Source organism: Pteronotus mesoamericanus, unplaced genomic scaffold, assembly GCF_021234165.1.
Source record: "Pteronotus mesoamericanus isolate MK-2021 breed Mesoamerican mustached bat unplaced genomic scaffold, CSHL_Meso_final scaffold_651, whole genome shotgun sequence".
In the NCBI taxonomy this organism is placed as follows: Eukaryota; Metazoa; Chordata; class Mammalia; order Chiroptera; family Mormoopidae; genus Pteronotus; species Pteronotus mesoamericanus.
The window spans coordinates 40928959-40953664 of NW_026555325.1; the positions used below are offsets into that span (position 1 = coordinate 40928959).

Here is a 24706-nt window from a genome sequence, read left to right on the forward strand (position 1 = left end):
CAAGCCTGAGAGGTTGGACATTTTTTTTAAGGGTTCTTTATCACGTTTAGTACACAGTGTAGAAAGATACTGAAATCAATCATGGTTTAAAGCTTTAGAAAAAGATTTTATAGGGATGCAGGAATATGAATTTATTTATAATGTAATGTGGACTTATAAACTTATGTTATATTTTGGTCTTTTCTCCCTATTTTGTAGTGTTTCGGAATTGTTGGAACTTTATGAGGAAGATCCTGAAGAAATTCTTTATAATCTCGGATTTGGACGAGATGAACCAGATATTGCTTCTAAAATTCCACCCAGATTTTTCAGTTCATCATCATTTGCCAGAGGAATAGATATTAAAGTATTTTTGAGTGCTCAAATGCAGCGGATGGAAGTAGAAAACCCAAATTACGCTTTAACAAGTAAGGTTTTTAAATGTTAGCATATTTCTTTAAAAATTATAGCATCTACACCAAGACCGTTTTATTTTTATAAAGCCTTACTAATTTCTAGGAGTAGCACTAGAGATTTAATTATTGAGGTGATCACAATAGCTGTTTTGCTTATTTGAAAATATTATTACTAATTTACCTATTCTTCTTCTTCTCCCAAATTCTTGACAACTGTTAACCTTACAGAGTGACGCTTGCTGCTCTTGTAGAGCAGCACTTAATTGGTAGTACCTTAGGCATAGAGCTGTCTTCCGATGGCTTTTGTTCAAGAAGGAAAGAATGGGGGAGGGGCCTTGTTACTATTAAATGAGGTCAGTTTCAGGTGCTTTTCTGTAAATCTGAAATAGCATGGCTAATTTGGTAATTGATATTCATATTATGTCTTTGCTTATTTTTCTCTGTTGATCAGAAGTTCTAAAAATAGGATCTCTAGTTTAGTCTTTGGATTAGTTTTAAGAGATCTATAAATCTACCTTACTCCCCAATTAAATATAAAATATGTACTTGTGTATACTTTATTAGGAGAACATTTGGAAGAGACTTACTGGAGTCCAAGACCTAAAAACATAATCACTGTTGTAGATGAATAACTAGTCCTTTTTTATTTTATTCAGTGTCATTATGCTTTTTGCTGCTTTCTGATTTTTTGAAAAAACATTTATTTATTTTTAGAGAGAGGGGAAAGGAAGGAGAAAGAGAGGGAGAGAAATATCAGTGTGTGGTTGCCTCTCATGTGTCCCCCACTGGGGAACTGGCCCACAACCCAGGCATGTACCCCACTGGGAACAGAACCAGCAACCGTTTGGTTCACAGGCCAGCACACAATCCACTGAGCCACACCAGCTAGGGCTGATTTTTTAAAACTAAATTCTAGTGCTTAAGAGTGAAAAATCTCCACAGTAAATGTAGAAGAGTTTTAAGTGTTCAGTAAGGGGAAAATTTTTTGGTTTCATAATCTTTTTGATTTAAGTGCAGTTATTGGAGTTCTAAATAATAGTTATAGAAATAAATAAATACATACATACATACATACATATAAAATCAACACTTTTTTTTTTTTTTTGGTAGGCCGTTTCCGTCAGATTGAAGTGCTTACTACAGTGGCCAATGCGTTTTCTTCATTATATTCTCAAGTCTCTGGAACACCCCTTCAGAGAATTGGAAGCATGTCCTCAGTAACCTCCAAGGAGACAGACTCACCTCCACCTTTAACCCGAAGTAACACTGCAAATCGCTTAATGAAAACACTATCAAAACTAAATTTATGTGTTGATAAAACAGAGAAAGGAGAAAGTAGTACTCCTTCCTCAGCAATTGAAAAAGGAAAGATTCTGAATGTTTCAGTGAGTGAAGAAAGTGGCAGTAAAAATGATCAAAGGTCTCAAAAAGTTGTGAAGAAGAAGGACTCATCTTATATGCTGGCTACAGTTAAAGAAGAAGTGTCAATTAATTCAGCATCTATTATGGAGAATGTTGACATTGATAGACTTTCTGATGAAGCAAACAGTAATTTTAACCAAGATACTGAAAGTGAACAAAGTAAAGAAACTCAAAGTCCTGATAAACTGGGTGAGAAATCTGGTATTATGGAATCTGACTTAGGTAGCGACTTCAACTTGGCCAGCCACAGTGAGCTGGAAAATAGCAGTGAGGTGAAAACTGTCCATATGTCCACAGCTGAAAAAGAGCCATGTGCACCACTGACGATCCCATCCATCAGAAATATAATGGTGCAACAGAAGGACTCCTTTGAAATGGAAGAGGTAAGTGAAATGTTACTAAGATTTGTTTCAAATACTTAAGTTGGGAAAAGGTACCAAAATGGTTTTTAAAATGAAAGGTGGCTAATAGATTTATGCTAGATAAAAAATTCTAGTTTTAACTTTCTAGGTTTTTTGTTTCGTGTTTCACAAACCAGTAAGTGATCACAGGAGTATGTGAAATCAAGGTCATGGTACAGTTTATCAGCTTCTCTAGATCCTTTGTCGTCCACCTCTGTTGTAGTACTTGAACTTTAACCCCCTTTCTCTCAGTTTAAGATTTTGATGCCCCGAGAAAATCCTGAGAGAATATTCATATTCAAGTCAGTATTGCATAATAGTTAAAAACACAGGCTCTGAAATCAAACAGGTTTGAGTTCTGTCTCTGCCACCAAATGGCTATGTGTCTTTTGGCAAGCTTTTAGTAATGTATCTTGGTGGAAAGGGTAACTGTGAAGAAGACTTTTGAGGATAGGTTTCAGTTGGGGACTGGAAAGACCAGAAAGATAGGTACTTGAAGGGAGGATAGGGAACCTCAGGAAGGAGTTTGAAAGGCCCCTGAATAGGATTTCTGCAAGCCCAGAAGAGCAGTGTTTGATTACTTTTTTCTTTTACTTAGGGATAGTCCTGATAATTTGCATACATTTTGAATTGGACAAGGTAAAAATGATAATTTTGATTAGGTTCATATACTACTGCTTTTGAATCGTGGGAGCTGATTCTTATGAGTTGTAGCTATATAGCTTGGGGCAGAAACCTGAACTTTATTAAGCAGCTAACCTACCGTACTGTACTAGGTCCTTGAAGTACTTGTCTTTCTCAGTTTGGGAAGCAGGTAGTGGTGGTCTCATTTTACAAAGGAGGAAAGTAAGGCATATATGTCCTGCTGAAGGGTTGTGGCTATAAATGTGCAATTTTTCTTTTAAAAATTCACTACAGAGTAATTTTACTTAGCTCACAGTAGGTTTAGAATTATATGTCATTATATTAGGGTATTGGAAAATGGGATAATTGAGTCTGCCCATAAATGTACTCTTAGGTGAGTGTGTATCTCTCATTAGTGAAAGTTTTTTTACTTACTGCAAAATTTCAATTGTTGACATAGCCATTTACCCCTTTGAGGTCTTCTACTATATCCTTTAATACTTTGATTCCCACTAAAAAATGAAACTGAAAGGGAGCTGGAGCAGCCTTTTGAAATATTTTACAATTTTTGGTAATCTTTATTTTTTATGTATTTTCATATTTTACTCTTTCATTCCTAATATATTATTAATGAATTCAGAAAATGACTACTTTAATTAAAATTCCTTTTTATTTCATTCCATTGTTCAATTTCTTTTTTGACTTTGGTGTGATCAAAACTTGTCCTAGCACTCATAATTGAAGGGTAACTGCTCGCCTTCCATTAAGGGTGCTCTCTGTGACAGCCAGTTTTGACAGTTTTTTTTGTTTTCATACAATAGCAGAATATAAAAATTTAAACAGATTATGTTAGACTTTTGTAAATCTTATATGTGTGACTCAGATAAGAAGACACTCTTTTATGCTACTTTTTAATTTCTAGAATTCCTGAATGCTAAGCTGTAGTTTAAAAAAATTATTGATACCATACACATAAAAGGTCTTTAAAATGTTTATAAAGTGTTAGATAGAGGTGCTTTGGCCACAAGTTAACGTTTAGTGATAGACTAGGCTTTTTTTTTTTGCTCCCTCTGCTGGCAAAAAGCTGTTAATGAAAAGAAGGTAATGTAACTTTGAAGGTTCTTTTGAGATACAAGATTACATGCATTGGTGGTTACAGAATAGTGGGGTATTATGATCAACCATAGCTACATTGTATAGAAGGGGAATTTTAAGTGTAATGGATCCTGTTCTTCGTATATATTTGAAATGGATAAAATGCTCTTAGAATTGTGTTTTAATCTTTTTGGGAACATTGAAGAGAGCTTGTAGAACAATGGATAAAGAAGGGAAATAATGTGTTTCTTTAATTTCCTCTCCTCCCAAGCATGATTTGAATCATACTGACAAGCTAAGAGAACAATCTTATTGAAGCAGACTGTTAGATCCCATTCAAAGTGTTGTTACTATTTTTCCCCTTGAGGTTTAATTCCTATTGGGAAATTTTCTTCTTGTAAAAACAGTGAATAAATATAAGTCAGAGCACACACTCTTTCTCCCTCAGTAAGCCAGTTTTCAAACAGACTAACTGGCTGCCAGCTGCTTTGGGAGCTAGGTAGGAGAAATGTTGCAGACCCGGCTCTGTGCATGAAACTGCTTGATCCCTCTGAGGCAGAAGGTAAGATCTGACAGTCACCAGGGGCAAAGAGAGAAAATATTTATTGTAAAGAGAGTTAAATAGATGACAAGAATGACCTAGGCCTTGGAAAATGAAAGTGATTGTTTCTTATGTTAAGGGGGGGGAAAAAGGACCATAGACTATTTTCTATGAAAACTCAGCTTGCCTTATAAAAATGTCTTGTGAACCATTTAAAAGTTTCAGTATGTCTAAAAATTGTAAAAATCCTACTATTGAGTTTTCTAATTCTTAAGACTTGCCTGAATTAATTCTTGTGTTTTTGAAATGGCTTATTTTGAATAAATACATCATGGTAACTCTAGAGCCATAAAGTAGTAGTATGAACAATTCATAGTTAAACCAAAATGATTCTACTCATTAAGCAATTATTGTTCTTTTAGGTATAAAGAAAAAAATTCTCATACTTAAATGTGATAGGAAGGAGGACTTTTATCTGTATATTTTTGTAAATAGATTGTTCTGTATCTCCTCACTCTATAAATGAATTTATATTCAAATACAGATATTATTGGAAGTATACATAAGTTTTTAAGCTATCAGAGTTTTACTAAGTGTTTCTAATTCCTGTCTTCACACTGATTGTTGATTTAACTAATGTACCTCAACAGCAGGTTCTCGGTTAACATTGTTTTATTCAATATTGTTTTGTTATAGTTGAGGAGATGCCATAGGAACTTAACTCGTTTATATCAACTAGCTAGCCTATCGTACATTTGCTTTTGTTATACATCGTTTTGCCTAAAGTTACAGAACCTGTTGACAATGTTAAATGGGGGACTTACTGTACTTATTTTAACCATTAAGTTTGAGGATTGCTTTTATTATATTTATTGGCCTGAGGTAAAGTAATCCCAAATCAATCAGTGAAGTTGTGCTTTTTGACCTTTCAAATTTAACTGTATGTGTTTTGAAGTCTTATATTGTATCTGCAATAAAATATGAACTGTAATCCATGGCATATGTACCAATGTCTTCAAAGCCCAATTAAGCACTAAGTTTTGTTATTTGATATTTGCCTAGCAGTAAAAGTAAGCCATATATATATGTATATGTGTTTTTAAAACTTGAAAGGTTCCTTTTTTTAAGATCAAAATTTGTAACTAATTTTAGAATCATAGATTAGCACAGGATGAATTCTTCGATTTCATTTTCCAGTTTTCTCCCTTTAGAGATCAAGAAACCTTTTTCCCTCTCCAACATTTGATAATTGCTTGAAAGCGGTGGTTCTCCATCACATTTTTGAGGGTGGTTATGTTCCCTTTGATATCAATGCCTTGCTGAAGGGAGGGGCAAGGGAGTGTCTGTATGATTTTCTGGAGGATGGAAGAGAGAGATGTGTTGTGAATCTTTCCCACTTTACTGTTTCAAAATACTTATAATCACATTTGATCATCCTAAGGACTTGTGAGATAAGAGTTTCATTGTTTATTTTGCAGTTAAGAAAACTGAGATAATATCACACACACTAAACAAGAAGTCATGTGATAGCTGCATAAGCCAATAGTACTCCTTTGGAAAAATAATGCTTTCCTTTGAATTTTTTTGAGATATCACTAAATATTAGGCAGTACTGTAATTTCTAAAGCTACAATTTTGATTTTCTTTTTTAAAAAACTGCTGTACAGGTCTTTTTATACCTTAGAGGAAGGGTTATTTGAATTAGAACATCCACATATTGTTGCTCTGTAAAACATAATACAGTAGTATTATGCATAAAAGATAAATGTGACAAATGTTAAAAAAAAAAACCCAAAACAAAGTATGTGTCTACCATGGCAGTTAAAAGGTATGGTCTTTGTTTTATTAAAATGTTTTTTAAATGAAGTAACTCAAATGTATGGGTTACTTTTAAAGCTGTTTTCATAAACTTTGAATCCCAAAACACTGAGACCAAGCAATTTTGACATTTTGGATTAGTGAGGAGCTAGAGAGTTGTTTTTCTTTTTGTAATTTTTATTATGAAAAGTTTCACACAATATAATATACAGATGATGTATTACAGAATTGTACTCCTGAAACCTATATAATTTTATTAACCATTGTCACCCCAATAAATTCAATAAAAAAGTTTCAAGCTTACACAAAGATGAAAGAAAATAGTACAATGAACACCCATTCTTTGTCACTCAATTTGGCTATCATTATTGAACTATAGTTAATTTAATGAAAGGCAACCTGTAGCAAATGATTAGAATTTTACCTGGAATTGAAGCCATTGCATAGGGAAGATCATGCCACGTAAATATAAGTTCTGTGTTTGTGTCATAATTTTCTGTGGTGCACCCCATCTCGAATATGACTGCTTTTCTTTGCACATCTGTGACATAATAAAATGTAATCAGCTGTGAAATTCAGTCATTATCACTAGTATGTCTGTTTCTGCCTTCAACAAAGTGATTGATGATTTTGCTGAGTAAATGACCAAAAGGATCCTCATTTTAATAGCTTTATTAGTAAAATATGACATTCACAGCTTTCTTTTTTCTTTTTTTAGGGCCATTTTCTTTCAATTAGATTTGGGGTTTGTGGTGAAAGAGAGGGAATAGATTGATTTTTTTTTTTTTTTGCCATAGAAGAGCATCTTGAAGGATACTATACTAAAGATACATATTCATTAAAGTCATGGGATTTTTTTGTGACTAATTTTGTAAATCTAAGGAACAGAATATATGATAAATCTATATTTAAAAATGAGAGTTTATAATTTGTTGTATTATCATGCTGTGCCTAAATTGAGATTCCTAAAATATAATTGAAGAGACATTTGTATTTGTTTTATACTTTTTTGGTCTATTTGATATTTACTTTATAGAAAACTCTTTGAAGTAGACTAGGCCTAAATAAAGACTAATAATAGACCCTTTGTTGCGTATAAAAAGAAAATGCATTTTGTTTCCTTGCACACAAAACAATGGTTTTCCTGTTGAACTTATGTCTGCTGCTTTGAAGAATATATTATAATGTTTCAGTAACAAAAAAAAGTAGAAACTATTTTATATGTGATTTATAGGTGATGATTTTAAATGGTCAGTGTGCTTTCAGTAAACTTGGATTCATGGAACTGTTTAGAACAAAGACAAATCAGATCAATTTTTAAATTAGGTAATAGCATCTTTAACCTCTAAGTTTTTTTTCATGCTGGTCATTCCACTCTCATTCATATGGAATATTTCTTATTCTTGAATAGATTTGTAGCTCAAAACTACCAGGGTTTTACCTAAGACTTGTTTGCTACTTGCTCTCAATTTTTTTCAATATTGAAATCCCATGTTTGTCTAGTTCACACTCAGTACTAGGACTTTATTTATTATTTTAAGTACTAATCATAACAGGGTGTAAAGTGTTGGGAATTAGTGTTCCCCAACCAGTGGGCCAGTGTTCAATCTTACTAGAGAGTTAGTTATGTTAGAATAGCTAGAGTATTTGGAGGGTGGGTGTGGTGAACAAGGAATCTGAAAATTCCTTAATTACGTAGTTGTGCAGGTATGGAAAAAGACAGTGTAAAGAGACAACTTTTGTGGATTTGATACCTTCTTTGGACAGAGTTTTCAGGGAGGATTTACGGTTAAGGATCTGTCAACATTTTCATTCTGTAATGAAACCTGCTTTTCCACTTAAACCTCCAAAGGTATGTCTTGAAAGAACAATTATGTCTGGACAAAGAAGTCTTACAAACAAGCAATTTTGTTACCTGAGAATTTGTGGGATTTTTTAGAATATTGCAGTGTGTGCACAATGTGCCATTTTCCAAAGATGCAGGACTTGTGCTTGCCTCAGCTGTGTGTCGGTCGTGCCATAGTCTGCTGCAGAAAGCCTCTCGGCAGTGCTCCTGGGACAGACCTTATACTTTGAAGTTGAACTTTTAGAGAAGAACTTTTATTATGGATCTATTTTTCATATAATAGGAATCTCTTTTTTAATGAGGTAGTTTATACATGTAGTCATATCTCTTTCCTAGCTGCAAACTTGCACTCGTCTTCTCAACTGGAAAATAGGGACATTCTAACATTTCTGAGGTAAGATGTCCTGCAGTTTTTAAATTATATGAGGCTTTGGTACTCTTTTAGTTAGGTTGATTTGTTTAATAAGTGACTATCAAGAGGTATTCTTCTTTGCTGTAGATTCTTTATGTTTTAATTACTTCAAATTCTTCTTTAGGTTCAAAGTACAGAGGGAGAAGCTCCTCATGTTCCAGCCACTTACCAGCTAGGTCTTACTAAGTCAAAAAGAGGTAAGTAGACCAGTGTCCACTAGATACCAAGCACATTACCAAAGTGTTATCAGTTGGTTTTGAAAGGTGTTTTATCCACCAGTATTTGTAGTACATAAAAGTGTGAAAAGACAGTTAAGAACACAGGTATGCATGCTTCATTATGGTTTGGTTATAGCATTTTTTATATCCTTGAAAACTTTTGTGCTCATAAAGTAATTTTACTTTGCTTATCATCTAATGACCTTGTTACACAATTCTGTGTACTTTAAATATTTTCCAGCTTTGCATAGTGCTAGATGGGAAGGAACAGAAAGAGCAGCAGATTCAAGCTCACATTTTAACATGGTTATGATGAAAATATACTCTTATATTGTCTGCTTCTGGGTTTTCATTACTTAAACATGGCTCCTAGGTATGATATATGAATATGCCTCTGGCAGAAGACACCAACATCTCAGCAATAGTTAAAGCTAGTTAAATTAAATTCAAACTATGGATCAAAGGTGAGTGGCTGTAGGTATCTTTCTTCTCTTGAATTATTAATTATTGACCAAAGGACCTTTGAATCTATTTATTTCACTTTTAATTTACAAGAAAAGCATGTTTAATCTTTAAAGTCACAAAGTTTGAGATTTAGAGAAAAGGAGAGGAAGAAGTTAAAATGACCACTGAAGGTAGGACTGTTTATTTTTAAAACTTTACACATGCTGAACCACCCTGTTTTTTTTTAAGCAAAGATTCATATGTATGTTCCTAGAATAGGAAATTACATGTTTGTTTTCTTCTGATCTCTGAAATGACTTCATAAGAAACAATTTGCATATAATTTTTCTTTTATTGCAATATGGTACTGAGAAACACAAGCTCCACTTACTGGGTCACCATGGTTCTCGTCGGAAACAGAACAAAACTTACTGTTTAGTCTTCCTCTCCTTGTAAGTCCATAAATACATGTATGTGTTTCTGAGCTGTAAGGCAGAGTTCACAGCCATCGAGGAATCTTTGCTTTAGATAGGTAGACAAGGAACACTTGAAAAAGCAGCTTGCCCTGTACCCATAGGGGTAATAGTATCTTTGAACTTAGAGCTTTTTTTCATGTCGGTTGTTGCACTTTCATGCCTATGGGATATTTCTTAAATGGATTTGTAGCTCAAAAATTCCAAGATTCTACCTAAAACCTGTTTGCTATTTGCTCTCTGATTTGCTCGAGGTTAAAATCCCTTATGCTTGGCTAGTTTGTCCACATTACTAGGATGTAGGCAAAATTTATATATTTAAATAAAAACAGTATAATTATTTTTAAGATCTTTCAAGTGTAAGCTTTCTGTGGTAGGAAAGATGGAATGTGGTTTATATTCACATCTGGGTTTTTTCCTTTTATGATATAGGGTCTCATTTCTGGTGGCATAAGTAAAAATGTTAACATTTTTATGAATCATAATTTTATAGATTAACAGTAAAATGGTTTTATGTGTGCATGAGAGAAAGGGAAAGAGAATAGTGTAGTGTTTTAGTCATTTTTGAAGGTAGCCATCAAATTTTGGTAATGCAAATATGTGAGCATCTTAATCATAATTGCAGAATTAGAATCATTGATAACATTTATCTTACAACTTTAGTAAAAATACCTATGGCGTATGTATAAAAATATTTTACACTCTACTAAGAGGACTTTTAAAATTACAATGATCTTAACCTCAAACCCAGTCCTGGGATTGATATGCTGAGTCCTAGAACACTTGAGCGACTTAGTCACAGCTACCATTCAGTAAGAGTTTTGAGAGCAGTACACAAGTTTCCTTATTACAGAAGAGAAACAGTGTATTCTTTAGCAAAGCATGCAAGTGTTCTGTTTTGTTTCTTTATGATACTGGTCAAATAAAGTTTCCAGATTTTGTTTTGTTCTAAGTTTCATTGGTTTGCTCTAACTTCCTAGTTTTCAATTAGAAATGTCTTATCTCTTCAGCTAGTATGGAGGTCTGTTTCTTTTTAGTTCCGTCTTTTTCTGTGGACAACGGTGCTTTTTGTGAAACTGAAATAAATGTCTTACTAAAGAACCTATACATTGTGTTTTATAAGTTACAGAATAGTTTTACTGGCACTGTACCTAGTTCCTAAAGTAAGCCTGTGAGATAGATAGGAGAATATTGTTTTGTTTTGCAGAGGAGAGAAGTTATTTGTGAACAGGAATAAAGCAGAGACTTGAACCTAGGCCCCCTTGTTCTTTCCAGTGCCCGACACCTGCTTTGAAGTCTGAGCAGTCGATACTCTGACTTAACGTGTGTGAACTCAGGGCTTACCACAGAGAGGTGAACTCAGCACACACTGTACTCTGCTGCAGATCAAACAGAGCTTAGCAGAGAGAACCTGAGCATAGCTGGTCACTCAGGCCTCCCTGGACTCTCTGGCAGTTTGCCCTTTGCCCAACCAGATAGGCAGTTTCACTTCTAAATCCTTGAAGTGATTGCATAATTCTGTTGTTTCTTTAAGGAGAATAGTTACCACTGATTTATTCAGCAAGCATTTTTTATTGTTAGCTTGCGCTAGATATTAGGATACAAAGAGGAATAAAGAAGGCTCCTGCCTTCAGCATGCTCCCAATGTCGTTAAAAAAAAAAAAAAAGACATACACGTAAGTAAGGTGATATGCTATAACATAAGATGTTAATCGTTTTCTCACTTAATTAATGCATAATTAGTACCTATGGCAACTAACCACTTATTCCAGTTCAGTTTCACAATTACTCCAGTTCGCCTAGACTTATCAAGGCTATGGATCAGTTTCTTATATTATATTATGCAGTCTTATTAATTTACCAATGATATTACAGATTATTCTAAATTATTAATGAGAAAAAAAATTAGTTCATTCCATGATTCCCCAAGTTGAAATTAAAGTTATGGTGAGATGTTTTTCAAAGTCAGGCAAACTTGAATTGATTTTGGATTTTAATCAAATATATTGTGGAGTTTTTTATTTCTATCATTCAACTCTTAAATGAATGTGGATTTGGTAAGCACAATTTAGCCTGTTGCTTTTGAAGTTCTACAGAACTTGATTGCCTCGTCAAGAGTCTCCCTTAGTAAATGTAATAGTTGTAAAGGCTCTACCAGGTGGTACTGGTAGTGTGGATGGGTGCGTCATTATGCTTGCTTTGCTTAGTTGGCTTTCTTATATACTAAACTATTTTGTTTTTAGGTTATGCTAACTGGAAATTAGAATTTTGGGACCAAAACCTAAACAGGGTTTTTATAAGATTAACAATATTATGTAATCATTTAACCTGTTTGAGTTTTATGTAGTTGTTATGAAAAAATTGTTTCATAACTTAGAAGTGTTTGCATCATTTGAAACATTAGCAACATTTAGGTACCCTTGCATACAAATTATTTAACTTATTGGTCTTAATTACATTTCTATTTTATTAGTAAGGTAATAGAAGTTTTTATATACTACATTTAAATTTCCAATTTCACCTACTCCATATTTACATATTTCACTTTAACATATTTACATAACGGAAATTATTTATTTCAGGACTTTTATGTTTATTAGGGCTATTTTTTTATTTCAAGCAGTTGTCCTCCAAGGGTAAGATATTAATTGGACTGACCAAAATACATTATAATTAGAACTTAATTAACAACTGAACATTGAGAATTTCTGATAGGTCCAGTTAAGTTTTTGTTTGAATTTGACTTAACTCCTGTCCTTTGAAGCCACAATTTTGCATACGTGATGCATATTTTTCTAAGACAGAATCAGTGTTTTTTATCCTATATCTGTTGTGAATCACGTACCTGTTATAATATTGTTTTCATTGAAGTCACCTTTTGAGGTTTTATATAACTACATTTCCTTTGATAGATCATCTGTTCCGTTCTCCAAGTCAGCATTCTGATAGCAGTGGTTTTGCTGAAGACTCCACAGACTGTGTCTCCCTTAATCATCTTCAGGTACAGTTTTCTATTGTAGAGGCACTGTGATTAACCTCTTCATATTTAATGAAGGCAGTTTTTAAGTACATATGTATTTCAAGACTGAATCTGTGATATCTTTATTTTTCAAGTTAAAGTAAGAATAAATTTTTTTTCCTGGGATGCAGATGTAATCTAAGCTACAGATTTTATATTTCACTAATTCTTTATCTCTCGCTGGCTTGATATTTTTAAAAACAGCAAGAAAAAGCTTCTCCTTTAATTTTGGACTACCAGTAAACATTATTCTAATCATTAACCTCATCTGTCTGTTATTTTTCTTATTTTTTATCATCATTCTGTTTTAGTATTTTTAAATAATTGTTTATTTAATAACTAACATTAAATGTGACTCTATAGCTTGCTGATTATTATATGGCTTTTATGTGAGAATATGTTAGATAACCTAGAAGTTAAGCAAATGTTTATTCTCAAGGAGGTTATAATCTATGTGTACAGTACACAGAATCTATATGAAAAGTGTTGAAAATACCTGTATGCTAATTTTAAAGAAAATTGGGTAAGAGAAAAAGAACCCCCCCAAAGAGTCCTTAGAAACAGCATTAGGGTAGACATATAAGAAATGTCTAAGGAGATTCAGAAAGAATAATCCACTGGACAGAAAAATTGGAAGATGGAGGAGAAATTTTTCAAAGGAAAGCTGTGACTGTCAGAGTGCAAAGATGAGAAGTTGGTGGTTTGGAAATTGAGTAGTTGAATGAATAGTTCTGATGGATTCATGAGGGAAAAGCATGATTGGAGAGTAAATCAGTGATAAGGAAGAGAGGCGAGGAACGCTATTTTTTCAAGTAAGGACAATAGCTTAAGGATGATAGGTCTTTTTGTTTTTATATGGCAATGACTTAGGGAAGTTATTAGGGAAGGGACCCTAAGAGAAGAGAGTTGGATGCCGAAAAATCTGGGATGAAACTTTGGGGGAATACACTGGTCCATGTGATCAGAAGGACAGGTTGGAGGGATTAGTTTTGATAAAGGAGACAGTTTCCTTTCAGAATGGAGAGGAGGGAGTGATGGGAAGAGAGATGGGGAAATCTGTAGGCGCTGGGAAAGAAAGTTAAGCAAGTGTCCATTTTTTGTGAGTCAGTGTCATGAATGGGAAGAAAATAAGATGGGTGTTGAAAACGGAATTTAAGGGAAATGGTAAAAGTCTAGAATATACTTCATGAGAAACTGAAAGGGTTGCTGACTGGGGAAGTAAAAGCAGTCTTGACCAGCCCCAGGGTCACAGCAGAGATGGGAGACCCTAAAAGTACAGAAGCTTCATATCTCTTTGGCATTTTGTTGATTATTCTTATTTGAATTTTTCATCTTTCCATCTGTTTTTCTTCCTCAGGTTCACGATTCGTTGCAAGCCATGGGGAGCAGCGCTGACAGTTGTGATAGTGAGACAACAGTCACTTCATTTGGTGAAAACCTTGCCACACCCACAGTACAGGACCAGCCTTATTTTCATGAATCAGAGGAGGAGTCTCTCGTTCCTCCTCAGGAGGGAAGAGAGATGGCAGCAACAGATGCCGAGGAAAGAAAGCCAGATAGCCGGGATATGCCCCTGTGTGAGACCGTTGAGAATACAGGAAATGAACAGTCCGCCTGTAGTGCGGAGGATCAGGTTCCTGAAGTTACTGAAATGAAAGAGGATTCACCTGCAGCACAGCCAGAAGAACTGCTAAGGGACGCAAGTGCTGAAAGTGATGTGGATAAAAGCATTGACTGTGAATTTGTCCAGTATACCACACACCATATTCTTAAGTCATTGGCTTCTGTTGAAGCTAAATGCAGTGAAAAGGGCTCTGAAAGTATAACTGGGCTTCCCTCTTCTGTGGACAGAGTTAATACAGCTTTGCAAAGAGCTCAAATGAAAATCTGTGGTCTGTCTAATCAAAGAGTAGGGCGTAGCTTGATAAAATCTAAAGACCTGTTAAAAAAGAGGTATTTACTTGCAAAAGCTGGCTATCCTCTAAGAAGGTCTCAGTCTTTACCAGCCACCTTATTGAGTCCAGTAAGGGTTGTGTCCTCTGTCAATGTTCGCTTGTCCCCAGGAAAAGAGACCAGATGCAGTCCGCCTTCCTTCACCTACAAGTACACACCTGAAGAGGAACAGAAATTAGAAAAAGAGGTGATTGATCGTGATGGTCAGTCTTTAGTTAAATCCACTATTTTCATCTCTCCATCCTCTGTCAACAAAGAAGAAGCCCCTCAGAGGGAAGCGAACCAGTTGGAGGAGTGTCATCATCAAAGGACTCCTTCCTGTTCATTTTATGTTCCAGCACCTATATCTCGGTCCACCTGCTCCCTTCACTCTCTTCATTCAGAGTGGCAGGAGCGGCCCCTGTGTGAGCACATGAGAACTCTGAGCACTCGGAGTGTCCCCAACATATCCAGTGCCACCTGCAGTGCCTTCACCTCCCCTTTCGGGTGTTCTTACTCACATAGACATGCTGCGTACCCTTCCCGAGCGGGCTCTGTGAACCCTCCTTCTACCATCGAAATGCAGTTGCGAAGAGTATTGCATGATATTAGGAATTCACTGCAGAATCTATCGCAGGTATGAGGAAAAGAATATCTTAATGTTCTTTTTTTTCTTTTATCTATCTGAGTGCCTCTTGATTTACTGAGAATCTAAGACCCATTAGACATGAACTTCCTCAGCTTCCTTTTCTTTATGCCTAAACTTATCTATACCTGCCCTCGTCTTATACTCTTCCCTTGAAAGGCTGCAACTATGGCTGAATGAGTTTAATTTCTCTGCTTATAATCTCCCTTCTAGAGAAGAGATTTTTCCATTAGGTATCCTCCCTTCTATAAACTCTGCTCCACTCTCTTGTCTTAGTCAAGTTGTCCCTATTATAAAAAATCTTCCCTCTCAAGCACCTTCTCTCCTTTTCTCTGCCATTTGACAGTGTTCACCACCTCTTCTTTCCTAAGTGTTCATCCCCTTGGCTTCAGTGTTGCCGTGTGTTCTGGTTCTGTTCGTAGCTCTCTGACTAAGCTTTCTTCTTCACCTACTGACTCCTGATGCTGTCTCCTGGCACAAAATTAGTCTGCTTCCACTGGGTTCAAAGGCTGAAACTACCCCAGAAAAGGAAAAAAAAACAGGTAAAATGTGAATTTGAATAAAAATAGTCTGTGTGTCTTGTCACTTTTAAAGTCATTCCTCTCCACTGTTACTAGGCTGGAAAAAATTCCCCCTAAAAAGCTTTGAAAATAAATAACTTGTTCTTAAGTTTGCCTTTCATATTTTATGTTCCTTTTCTAACTTGCTCTCTAACTACCTACATTTAGACAGTTAAGGAAATTGAAGAAAATGACAGTGTAATGCAATGATCAGAGAGTTCAGCTAGGAGTCAGGAAACCTTGAATGTATATAATAGATGTCTTATCATGATAACAGTAGACAGAAAACTACTTTGAAAGTAAAAATTAAAGTTATAACTCTTTAAGTTATGTAGTAAAATATACCTTCTTTTAAATACAGATTTTTTTCCTCATGATAGTTATCTCCTAATGATTTTCGGTCTAACCAGAATGTGGGTGTTTTTCCTCCTCCTCACAAAATTTAGTTTTACCTGTGAGTGGGACATTTAACCTTTCAACTGTAATTGTGAAGCTGGGGATTCCCAGGGTCCTGTTTACCTGTGCCTTTCTGGGCCAGCTTGTTCTTCTGCTCTAGGTGTGGTCTTGCCCTCTTTGGTGTCCCATCAATAACTCAGCTAATTAATTTCCACTTCCCACCTAAGTAGACAGGTAGTCTTCATGACCTGGGCTCTGCCTATCTCTCCAAACTTATTCCTTATGTGTGTGCTCTAACCATTATTGGACTACGTGCAGGCCTGTAAAGAGCTGTGCTTACCTGGATATCTGTTTTTACACATGCCACTTTTTTTTTTTTTGCACCTGGAATGCCCCGCCCTTCTTTGCCTGACCAAGTCCTGTTTACTATTAGGGCTTAGCTCAGGCATCAACACTGCTGGGAATGCATACTCCCCTGGATTTTTGTATGTTTTCATCATAGCACTCTCCTCCACCCCAATATTACAATAATTTTTTAACTTCAATTTTCTTTCTTTCTCACACTGTGAGAACACTTGAAGGCTGGGCATGCCTTTTATGTTATTTTATTCATTGTGGGAAATCATGACACAGTAGGTGCTCAAGTGACCAAAAATGAGTGTGATGATTGGTTACTGCTCTTGTCATCCCAGTCAGTACTTCTGTTATTTCAGGAGAATGAGATTTGCTGTTGCTCCTATAATTTTGATTTTTGTTTTCTTCTACTTTCTCAAGGCAAGAGGCAAGGCCTGTAAGACAGATGAATTATACATGTCCCTTTGCTTCAGCCTTGTTGCACATAAACTGACATACCTGAAAGAGATAGGAGTAGTGGGCAACATGAGGGACAGATTTATTTGGTTCTTGCTTACAATATGAAGTTTTCTTTTTTATTATTATTATTTTTGCCTCAAAGAGAAAGATGAGGACCTCATATTCCTCAATTTTTAACACTTTAAATAATTTGGAAATGGTCGCTGTAACATTGATTTGTAACCATACTTTCATTTTTTTGAAGTACCCTATGATGATAGGACCTGATCTTGCTGCTGCTCCATATAGTACTCAGAAATCATCCATTCTACCTCTTTATGAAGTAAGTTCTTATTTAAATCATTGTGTCATAGAATAATTTGAATGATTCAGCAGTATAATTTTGTTATGTTGTGTTTTAGAATACTTTTCAGGAGCTCCAGGTAATGAGGCGGAGCCTGAATTTGTTTAGAACACAAATGATGGATTTAGAATTGGCAATGTTGCGTCAGCAAACCATGGTTTATCATCATATGACTGAGGAGGAAAGGTAAAAGTTCATTTTGTCATAGTGAAACTCAAAATATTTTTTATTCTAGAAAGCATTGTCGACTTTCTTTTCACAGCTAGGTTTTATTTCTACTGCTGTGCATCCTTTTACCTGTTTTGTGAACCAGTGTAAATAAAATTAGGCATAGTGTTTTATTAAGTTAATTTCCTTGCCTTCAGTGTGCTCAGGAAGACAGTGGCTATCATCTCTTTTTAGTGTTTGGAATATTTGTGAGAAAGGGTAGAGGGAGAAAGACCAATTGTCCTGGAGGTCACATGTATTGCAGTTGCTATTGTGCCAGTTTCTAGAACGTGGTATTTCACTACTTGTTTATGGCTGCTGAGAGACAATCATGGCTGAATCTCCGAGACTACTTTATTCTAACTTTGTGCCTGTCACCATGCTGATAGATACGAAGTTGACCAGCTCCAGAGTTTGCGCAGTTCAGTCCGGATGGAACTTGAAGACCTGGAACTGCAGCTGGAGGAGCGTTTGCTGGGCCTGGAGGAACAGCTGCGTTCCAGGCACAGTCCTTTTCCCTTCCGCTCTGCAGCACTAGCGGTATGTACGGTGTCATGGGCGTTGCCCTTTTCATTGAGGATTTGTTTATAGTGTTCCATAGGATTTTAAACAAATGCCTGAAATTAAAAACTTATTTTAATGGCTTTAGAGGCATGCAGAATGTTTAGGAGTCCTTCCCCCAAATGAGTTGACTGTACATGTTGTGATTATGTTTTTAAATATTTAGTATATTTAGAAATACATTGAAAAATTTTAATAACAATTTTTAATAATTGAGAATCATAAGCAGTACAGAACTTTAGGGCTTTTAAAGGAAGATGATAGTGGGATAATGGATGACATTTAGATTTTAATTACTGCATGTAATTACAAAGAACACAAATATGTATTTCACTGTATTTTTCTCTTGCTCTGAGTAAACGTTTTCTTATAGCTTTCCTTTATTTGGGATTCTTTTCATTATGCTTTTTAAGGAATCAAATGAGATCTTTGTAAAGGCAGAATACGGGTACCATCAAGGGAGTAAAAAGAAACATTGTTTATACTTATAAAAGTACTACTTTTTTATACTTCTCATGTGCCTTTCAATGAAATTTGACCTTCAACAGTTGTATTCTTATTTTTGCCAGTGTCTTTGCAGTTGTAGAATATATTGTTTTGAAATGCTGCAATAGTTATTTTTTTTCTTTGTTACCTGAACAGTGTATTTGATTTCGTTATAAATAAATGGATGATTATACACACATATATGTGCACATATGGAGTAGAATCAGTAGAATAGAAATGTGTGTGTGTGTATACATATATGTATGGATAGCAGAGAATAAGACTATCCTATAGCATTAATGAATATATTTTCCCATGAAGGTTTTGAGCCATTATTCTGAGAAATGTATGTTGGTGACAGTAGGTTATGCACCTTCAGTCATAATAGCACATTTTACAAGGATCCCATGACAGTTGAGGGTGACCTTTGTGACGTAGAAGAATGCTTTGGGGTAATAATTAGCTAATTTATTTTATTATAAAACAGTTGTAGTTTGAAAAGGTATATATATATATATGTGTGTGTGTGTGTGTGTGTGTGTATATTTACACACACATTTACGTATTCTTACTCTTTCAGGGAATGTGTGGCAGTAGAAGCGCTGATAACCTGTCATGTTCTTCTCCATTGAATGTAATGGAACCAGTAAGCCTCTCTCCTTTTAAATCCCCGGGGAAGGGAATGATATAACATTTTATAAACACACAACTTTCCTAGTGTAGATGAAATATTTCTTTTAAATACAGAACTTGATAAATTATTTAAATTGATTGGAAGTGAGTTTGGCATTTCTGAAAGTCTCTTGCCACCTTTGGCCATTAGAAAGCCAGTTAAGTGCATAACTGATTTATCTTATGGTCTAAAGGAGATACTACATCATAAAAAGTATTTAATTTTTACTCCAGGGGAAATGTTCTTTTAAGTTTGGTTCTAGGTCCTTTAGGTAGTTGGACCTGTAAGATGACTACTTTTAGAATAAAAGTCTGATTTTTATTGTACAATAAACAAATTAGTTTATTTGGGGGCAAAAGCATTGTAAGTAGCTATTCCATTTTTCACTAGTTACTCTCTCTTACAAGTAATTTGGACACCCAGGTGGTGTCAAGTAAAATTTTATCCAACTAGATATTCTGTTTACACATTTTATGGTTTGATCTCATTAGGAATTTAAGTTTTCTTTGCTATTATTGCAAACGAAATTGAGTAGTTATTAAATGAATGAATTATAGTCCTTCCTGTCTTTATAAGTAAGTGACTTTTAGCCATACAGCTAGGATTTTAATTTTTTTAACTACCAATCTTGATTTCAAGAGAGGAAGTTATAGCTTTTATGATCTCCAGGTTACTGAACTGATGCGGGAACAGTCATACCTGAAGTCTGAATTGGGCCTTGGAGAAATGAGATTTGAAATTCCTCCTGGAGAAAGCTCAGAATCTGTTTTCTCTCAAGCAACATCAGAGTCATCTTCTGTGTGTTCTAGTCCCGCTCATGCTAGTAGAAGAACTGGAGTACCGTCTAGTGACTCAGCACACAAACCCAAGACCCACCGGGTACCACGCAAGAAAGTATTCCGAGCATCAGTGGCCCTAACACCAACTGCTCCTTCTAGAACAGGCTCTCTGCAGACACCTCCAGAAGTGGAAAGTTCTGAAGAAGTGGGAGCAACTGAAGAAGGCTTAGAAGCTGTAGGACCTAAATCTGAAGTGGAAGAAGGGTATGGAAAAACCCCATTAACTCCAGCTGCTGAAGAAATGCATAAAAATGTAGAGCAAGATGAGTTGCAACAAGTGATACGAGAGGTAAGTAAAATCCATGCTTAACAATTTATTTGGTGATATGTGTTGGGGGAGGTTTTATTTAAATATTAATTATTTCTAAGATATTCCTTTGATTTCCTGTATTTAGTAATTTTGAGAGAGCTTTTAAATTAACCTTCCTTTTGGTTCTGCTTATGTCTATTAAGATATTTTTAAAATATTTGTAATGGCATATCTGTAAATTTCATAGTACAGTGAAATTGCAATTCTGTATTACTCACTTTGGTGAAGAATGGGTTTGTAGATTTTGAAATAGATAAACATATGGCAAACTCTTTAGAGCTCTATTTCCATGTTTATATTAATAAGGGCTTACAATTTAGATCTTTTCCAGGGTATTACAATGTCATTTTATAATGTCAATTGACATGAGAAAATGGTATTGTCACTTTAAAAAGTGTCAATAATTTGATCTGTTTGGTTTAGTGGATTGACAAATATGGAGATTATATGAATTGCTCAGTGATAGAAATGCAGATTGAAAAGGTTTACCCTGGACGATAGTGTGCAAACCTGAAGCATTTAATCATAGTTCTTGGTAACCAAATGACTACAAAAAATTAGGAAGGTGAGTAGTAGAAGGTCAAAATTTAATTAAGAAAATTAGCAAAATTTTTTTCTTTGGCACAAAGGTCAGGTAGTAAGAGGGCATAGTATGTACGAGGTCTGTCCAGAGAAAGTCCAGCCATTGTTAATATAATGGATATGGTTTGCATGACATTGATGTAACCTAGCTGCCAAGGAGAGTAGACAGGAATGCCCATGTACGAACAATGATGACTTCACTGTACTAGTCAGTGGGGGCGGTAGGCACTACTGAGTGAGCATGTGTACTGTGTGGCTGATGCATTCAAAATGACTGAGTAGAGCAATGAATCTGCATCAAATTTTCTGTTAAGCTTGAACATTCCTCTGCTGCAACTCTTTGGATGATTCAGAAGGCTGCAGCTATAGGTAGCTGGTGATTGACAGCTTCATCATGACAACATATCTGCGCATGCATCACATCTTGTGCAGAGTTTTTTGGCAAAGCATCAACTCACCCAGGTGACTCAGCCACACTACAGTCCAAATTTGGTGTCCTACAACTTCTGGCTTTTCCCAAAACTAAAATAACCTTTAGAAAGGGAAGAGATTTCAGACCATTGATGAGATTCAGGAAAATATGATGGGGCAGCTGATGGTGACTGGGAGAACTGTGTGAGGTCCCAAGGTGTCTACCTCGAATGGGACTGAGGCATCATTGTCCTATGTACCATGTTTATTGTATCTTGTTTCTTCTTCAATAAACATCTCTATTTTTCCTATTGCAGAGTTAGATGCCTTCAGGACAGGGCTTGTATAGTTAAAAAAAGGGGACCAAGTCATTTCTTAATATTTTAGTAATGTGTGAGACAAATCACATTTTCAAAACAAGCGTTATAGCAGAAGAGACTGGATGTTTGTAATTTCTTTTCCTGACATCAGATACCAATTTAAAGTTTAAAAGGTCTTATTTCTATAAAGTTATTTGTCCTACATGTGTAATTATTTTTGTAAGTTGGTTGTGTCTGGCTAACATTTATCCAGCTCTGTATATGCACCTTGCTCAGTTAGATATGACTGATTATCATCTATTTTTATTTCTATGTTACATGTCAAAGATCAGTTTTTGAGTGAAATTAAGTAATTGTTTTCATACTGTTACTTGTTAACCAAGGAGGTAAGTTTTAAAGTACTTTTTTTTGCCCTTAGAAGTATGATATTTTTGTTCCCTTTAGCTTGCTTTGGTTTGAAAGTTTTAATGCACACTGGAGTCCTCATTTGTAAAGTCATTAATGAATGGTCTGATGTGTGCCGTAAGTGATTTCCTAGGAGTAAGTCATTTCTGGATGCGAGCATTGATTCAAAGACTCAGAACATAGCATATAGAAAGTTGATTGTTCTCCTGGTCCTAGAGAATTACTTTGATATCTATAAGGACCTCACATTAAATATGGAAGATTTTATAATTTGAAGACATTTAAACTCACATGCAAGGCAAATGTTTCAAAAACTTCACAATTTGTTGCTAAACCAGTTAATTAGAAACTGCCTAATTCAGAATTTGGCTTAATTTGGAGGAAGTTGGGCTTAACATTTTACCCTTTTACTGTCTCCAAAAAAGAATGACTTACCAAGCAAAATATATAGATCAAACAAGGTGAAAGAGGACATCGGTGTATTTAATAAAATAAACTATATTGAGGCACTTGAAAACCATATATTAACTGATAATTTAGTCCAGTGCCATTTATAATTTGAAAAAATAATTTAATATTGTATTAGCTTAGTTGCAGTAGTATTCTGTTAAATTTTGTTTACAGAATATTTAAAGTTCAGATTAGTTTTGATCCCATTTATTCCAAATCCATAACCTTTTTACCTAAATATACTTGGTACTGAATTCCAATTTTTTAAAGCTTATTGTATCAGCCACCAAGAAAATTAAATAGATTCTGTCTTCCCAGTAAATCCTGGACCCCTGTCCCCATTAACAAAGCTGCTATTCAGGAAGGAAGCTCTAAGCTCTGGTTGAACAGTTTTGCAGGTGAGGATTAAGCATGTTTGGCAGACACTTTCAGGGAAGTTTTCTTACTGCACTCATGGGTGCATGAAAACAATGATGTCTGTCAGGTCTTTGTTTCCATAATTTCACCATATATAAAGGTTTTAAAAAGAATGCTTTCATTTATAATGTGTTAGTACAGTATGATTCTTCTTTTGAAGGACAGTATTGAAGTCCTTTCAGACAGATGTTTAATACACTCATTCAGTCACTTTAAAGATACCCCTGTTCTATGCAGAGTGTATATGTTGTAGGGGGGAAAAGACAGTCTCCTGGAATTTGCCCAGGTGATCTGTGATGTATGTAATCAGTGACCTGAACTTGTTTAGTTACTTGTTTGTGTGTTTTTTTAAAGTATATAAATAAAATGATTACTTAATAGAATGAACAGACATATGCCCACAGGAGCAGATTCAGCAGTACTAAATAGTCAAAGTGTAAACATAGATTGCTTTCTGTTTAGAGAGTTGTTCTTTGTTTACTCAAGTTGCTAGGCTTGATTCATGCCGTTTAGTATCTCCATTACAGTTCCTCTGACAGGCTTTAAACATGTATTTTGGTAAATACCCAGCTTGACTGTGTTCTTATTACAACTCCTGTTAGTGATCACTTGCCATAATGATTGCCCTGAAGTCGGCACTCAGTGGATGCGTATTAAAAAGCTCTGTTGCCCCACACTTCAGGTTGCCATCAGTCTGTTTATAGTGCCAGTGAACATTCCTTTCTTAATCTCTAATACCCTGTCTTCAGCCTGTATCACTTTTTGGAAATTGTGCTCATAAAGGCAACTTGACCACCCACCCCAGTAGAGTTTTCTCACTCCTAATCCTTCTAGCCTCTCTGTAGCATAGGAAACTTCAGAATTAATTTATTTGTCCATACAGTAATTCCTTCAATACATCGTTAAGGCATTTTATTGTTTTCAGTGCTAGTGTGGACTATTCTGTTTTTCTCCTTTCTGTTTCTTGTTATGTGTGAAATGTTTCTCACTCTTGTGCTCTCTCCTTGTCTCACTTGCTGTCATCGATTCATGTAAACTTTAATTGAGCACTTATTTTATGCCAGAATACATTGATAAATGACACCCAATCCTCTCCCTGAAGTATCACACCGTAAACACTTTGCACTTGCCTCACCCTTTCTATTCTAATTTCTTTCCACTCCCTGGCAGGGACTGTCTTGTCAGCCAGACTCCTTTCCATTTGCACCCTCGCATCCCAGGCGCTCTTACTCCAGTTGTCTGTTCTCGCTTTGCTCTGAAACCTTCTCTCCTTTTTCATGACCTGCTGTGTGAAAGTCTGTCATTCTCTGAGAATTTTTATTATCTCCTAGCCCAAAGCAGTCTCTCATTTTTCAAAATTTGTTCTGTTCTCATGTCATTAGTAAATTAATTAATTATTTTTCCTCTTAATATTTTATGAAACAATACTCAATTTGTGCCCATTAAGATTATAACATCCTTAATGGTGGAGAGTCTTCTGCTTCACTCCAGTCAATGTCTGTACTCCCCAGATATGCTGGCATCCATTTTTGGTTGTAATTAATACCTTTTGACAAGTTTATTTTTTAATGTTCAAGAATGAGGAGATTTAGTAAAATTGCCATATTGCATTGAACAACAGAACCAGAGAAACTATGCTGTTAATTG

General features: G+C 35.3%; 1 protein-coding gene across 4 annotated transcripts in view; it reads left to right on the top strand.

The window, feature by feature from the left end:
* The window catches only part of ITPRID2 (ITPR interacting domain containing 2), a 36441-nt gene that overhangs the window by 7946 nt on the left and 3789 nt on the right, over positions 1-24706 (top strand). For 3 of the 4 annotated variants that reach the window (XM_054562601.1, XM_054562605.1, XM_054562603.1), the window contains exons 7-16: positions 199-407; positions 1506-2200; positions 8679-8751; positions 12602-12690; positions 14066-15277; positions 17300-17377; positions 17457-17584; positions 17995-18145; positions 19233-19298; positions 19995-20453. In XM_054562601.1, the coding sequence (XP_054418576.1) occupies positions 199-407; positions 1506-2200; positions 8679-8751; positions 12602-12690; positions 14066-15277; positions 17300-17377; positions 17457-17584; positions 17995-18145; positions 19233-19298; positions 19995-20453 (3160 nt within the window). The remainder of the gene's footprint in view (positions 1-198; positions 408-1505; positions 2201-8678; positions 8752-12601; positions 12691-14065; positions 15278-17299; positions 17378-17456; positions 17585-17994; positions 18146-19232; positions 19299-19994; positions 20454-24706) is intronic. The other variant, XM_054562604.1, reaches the window with a different exon arrangement.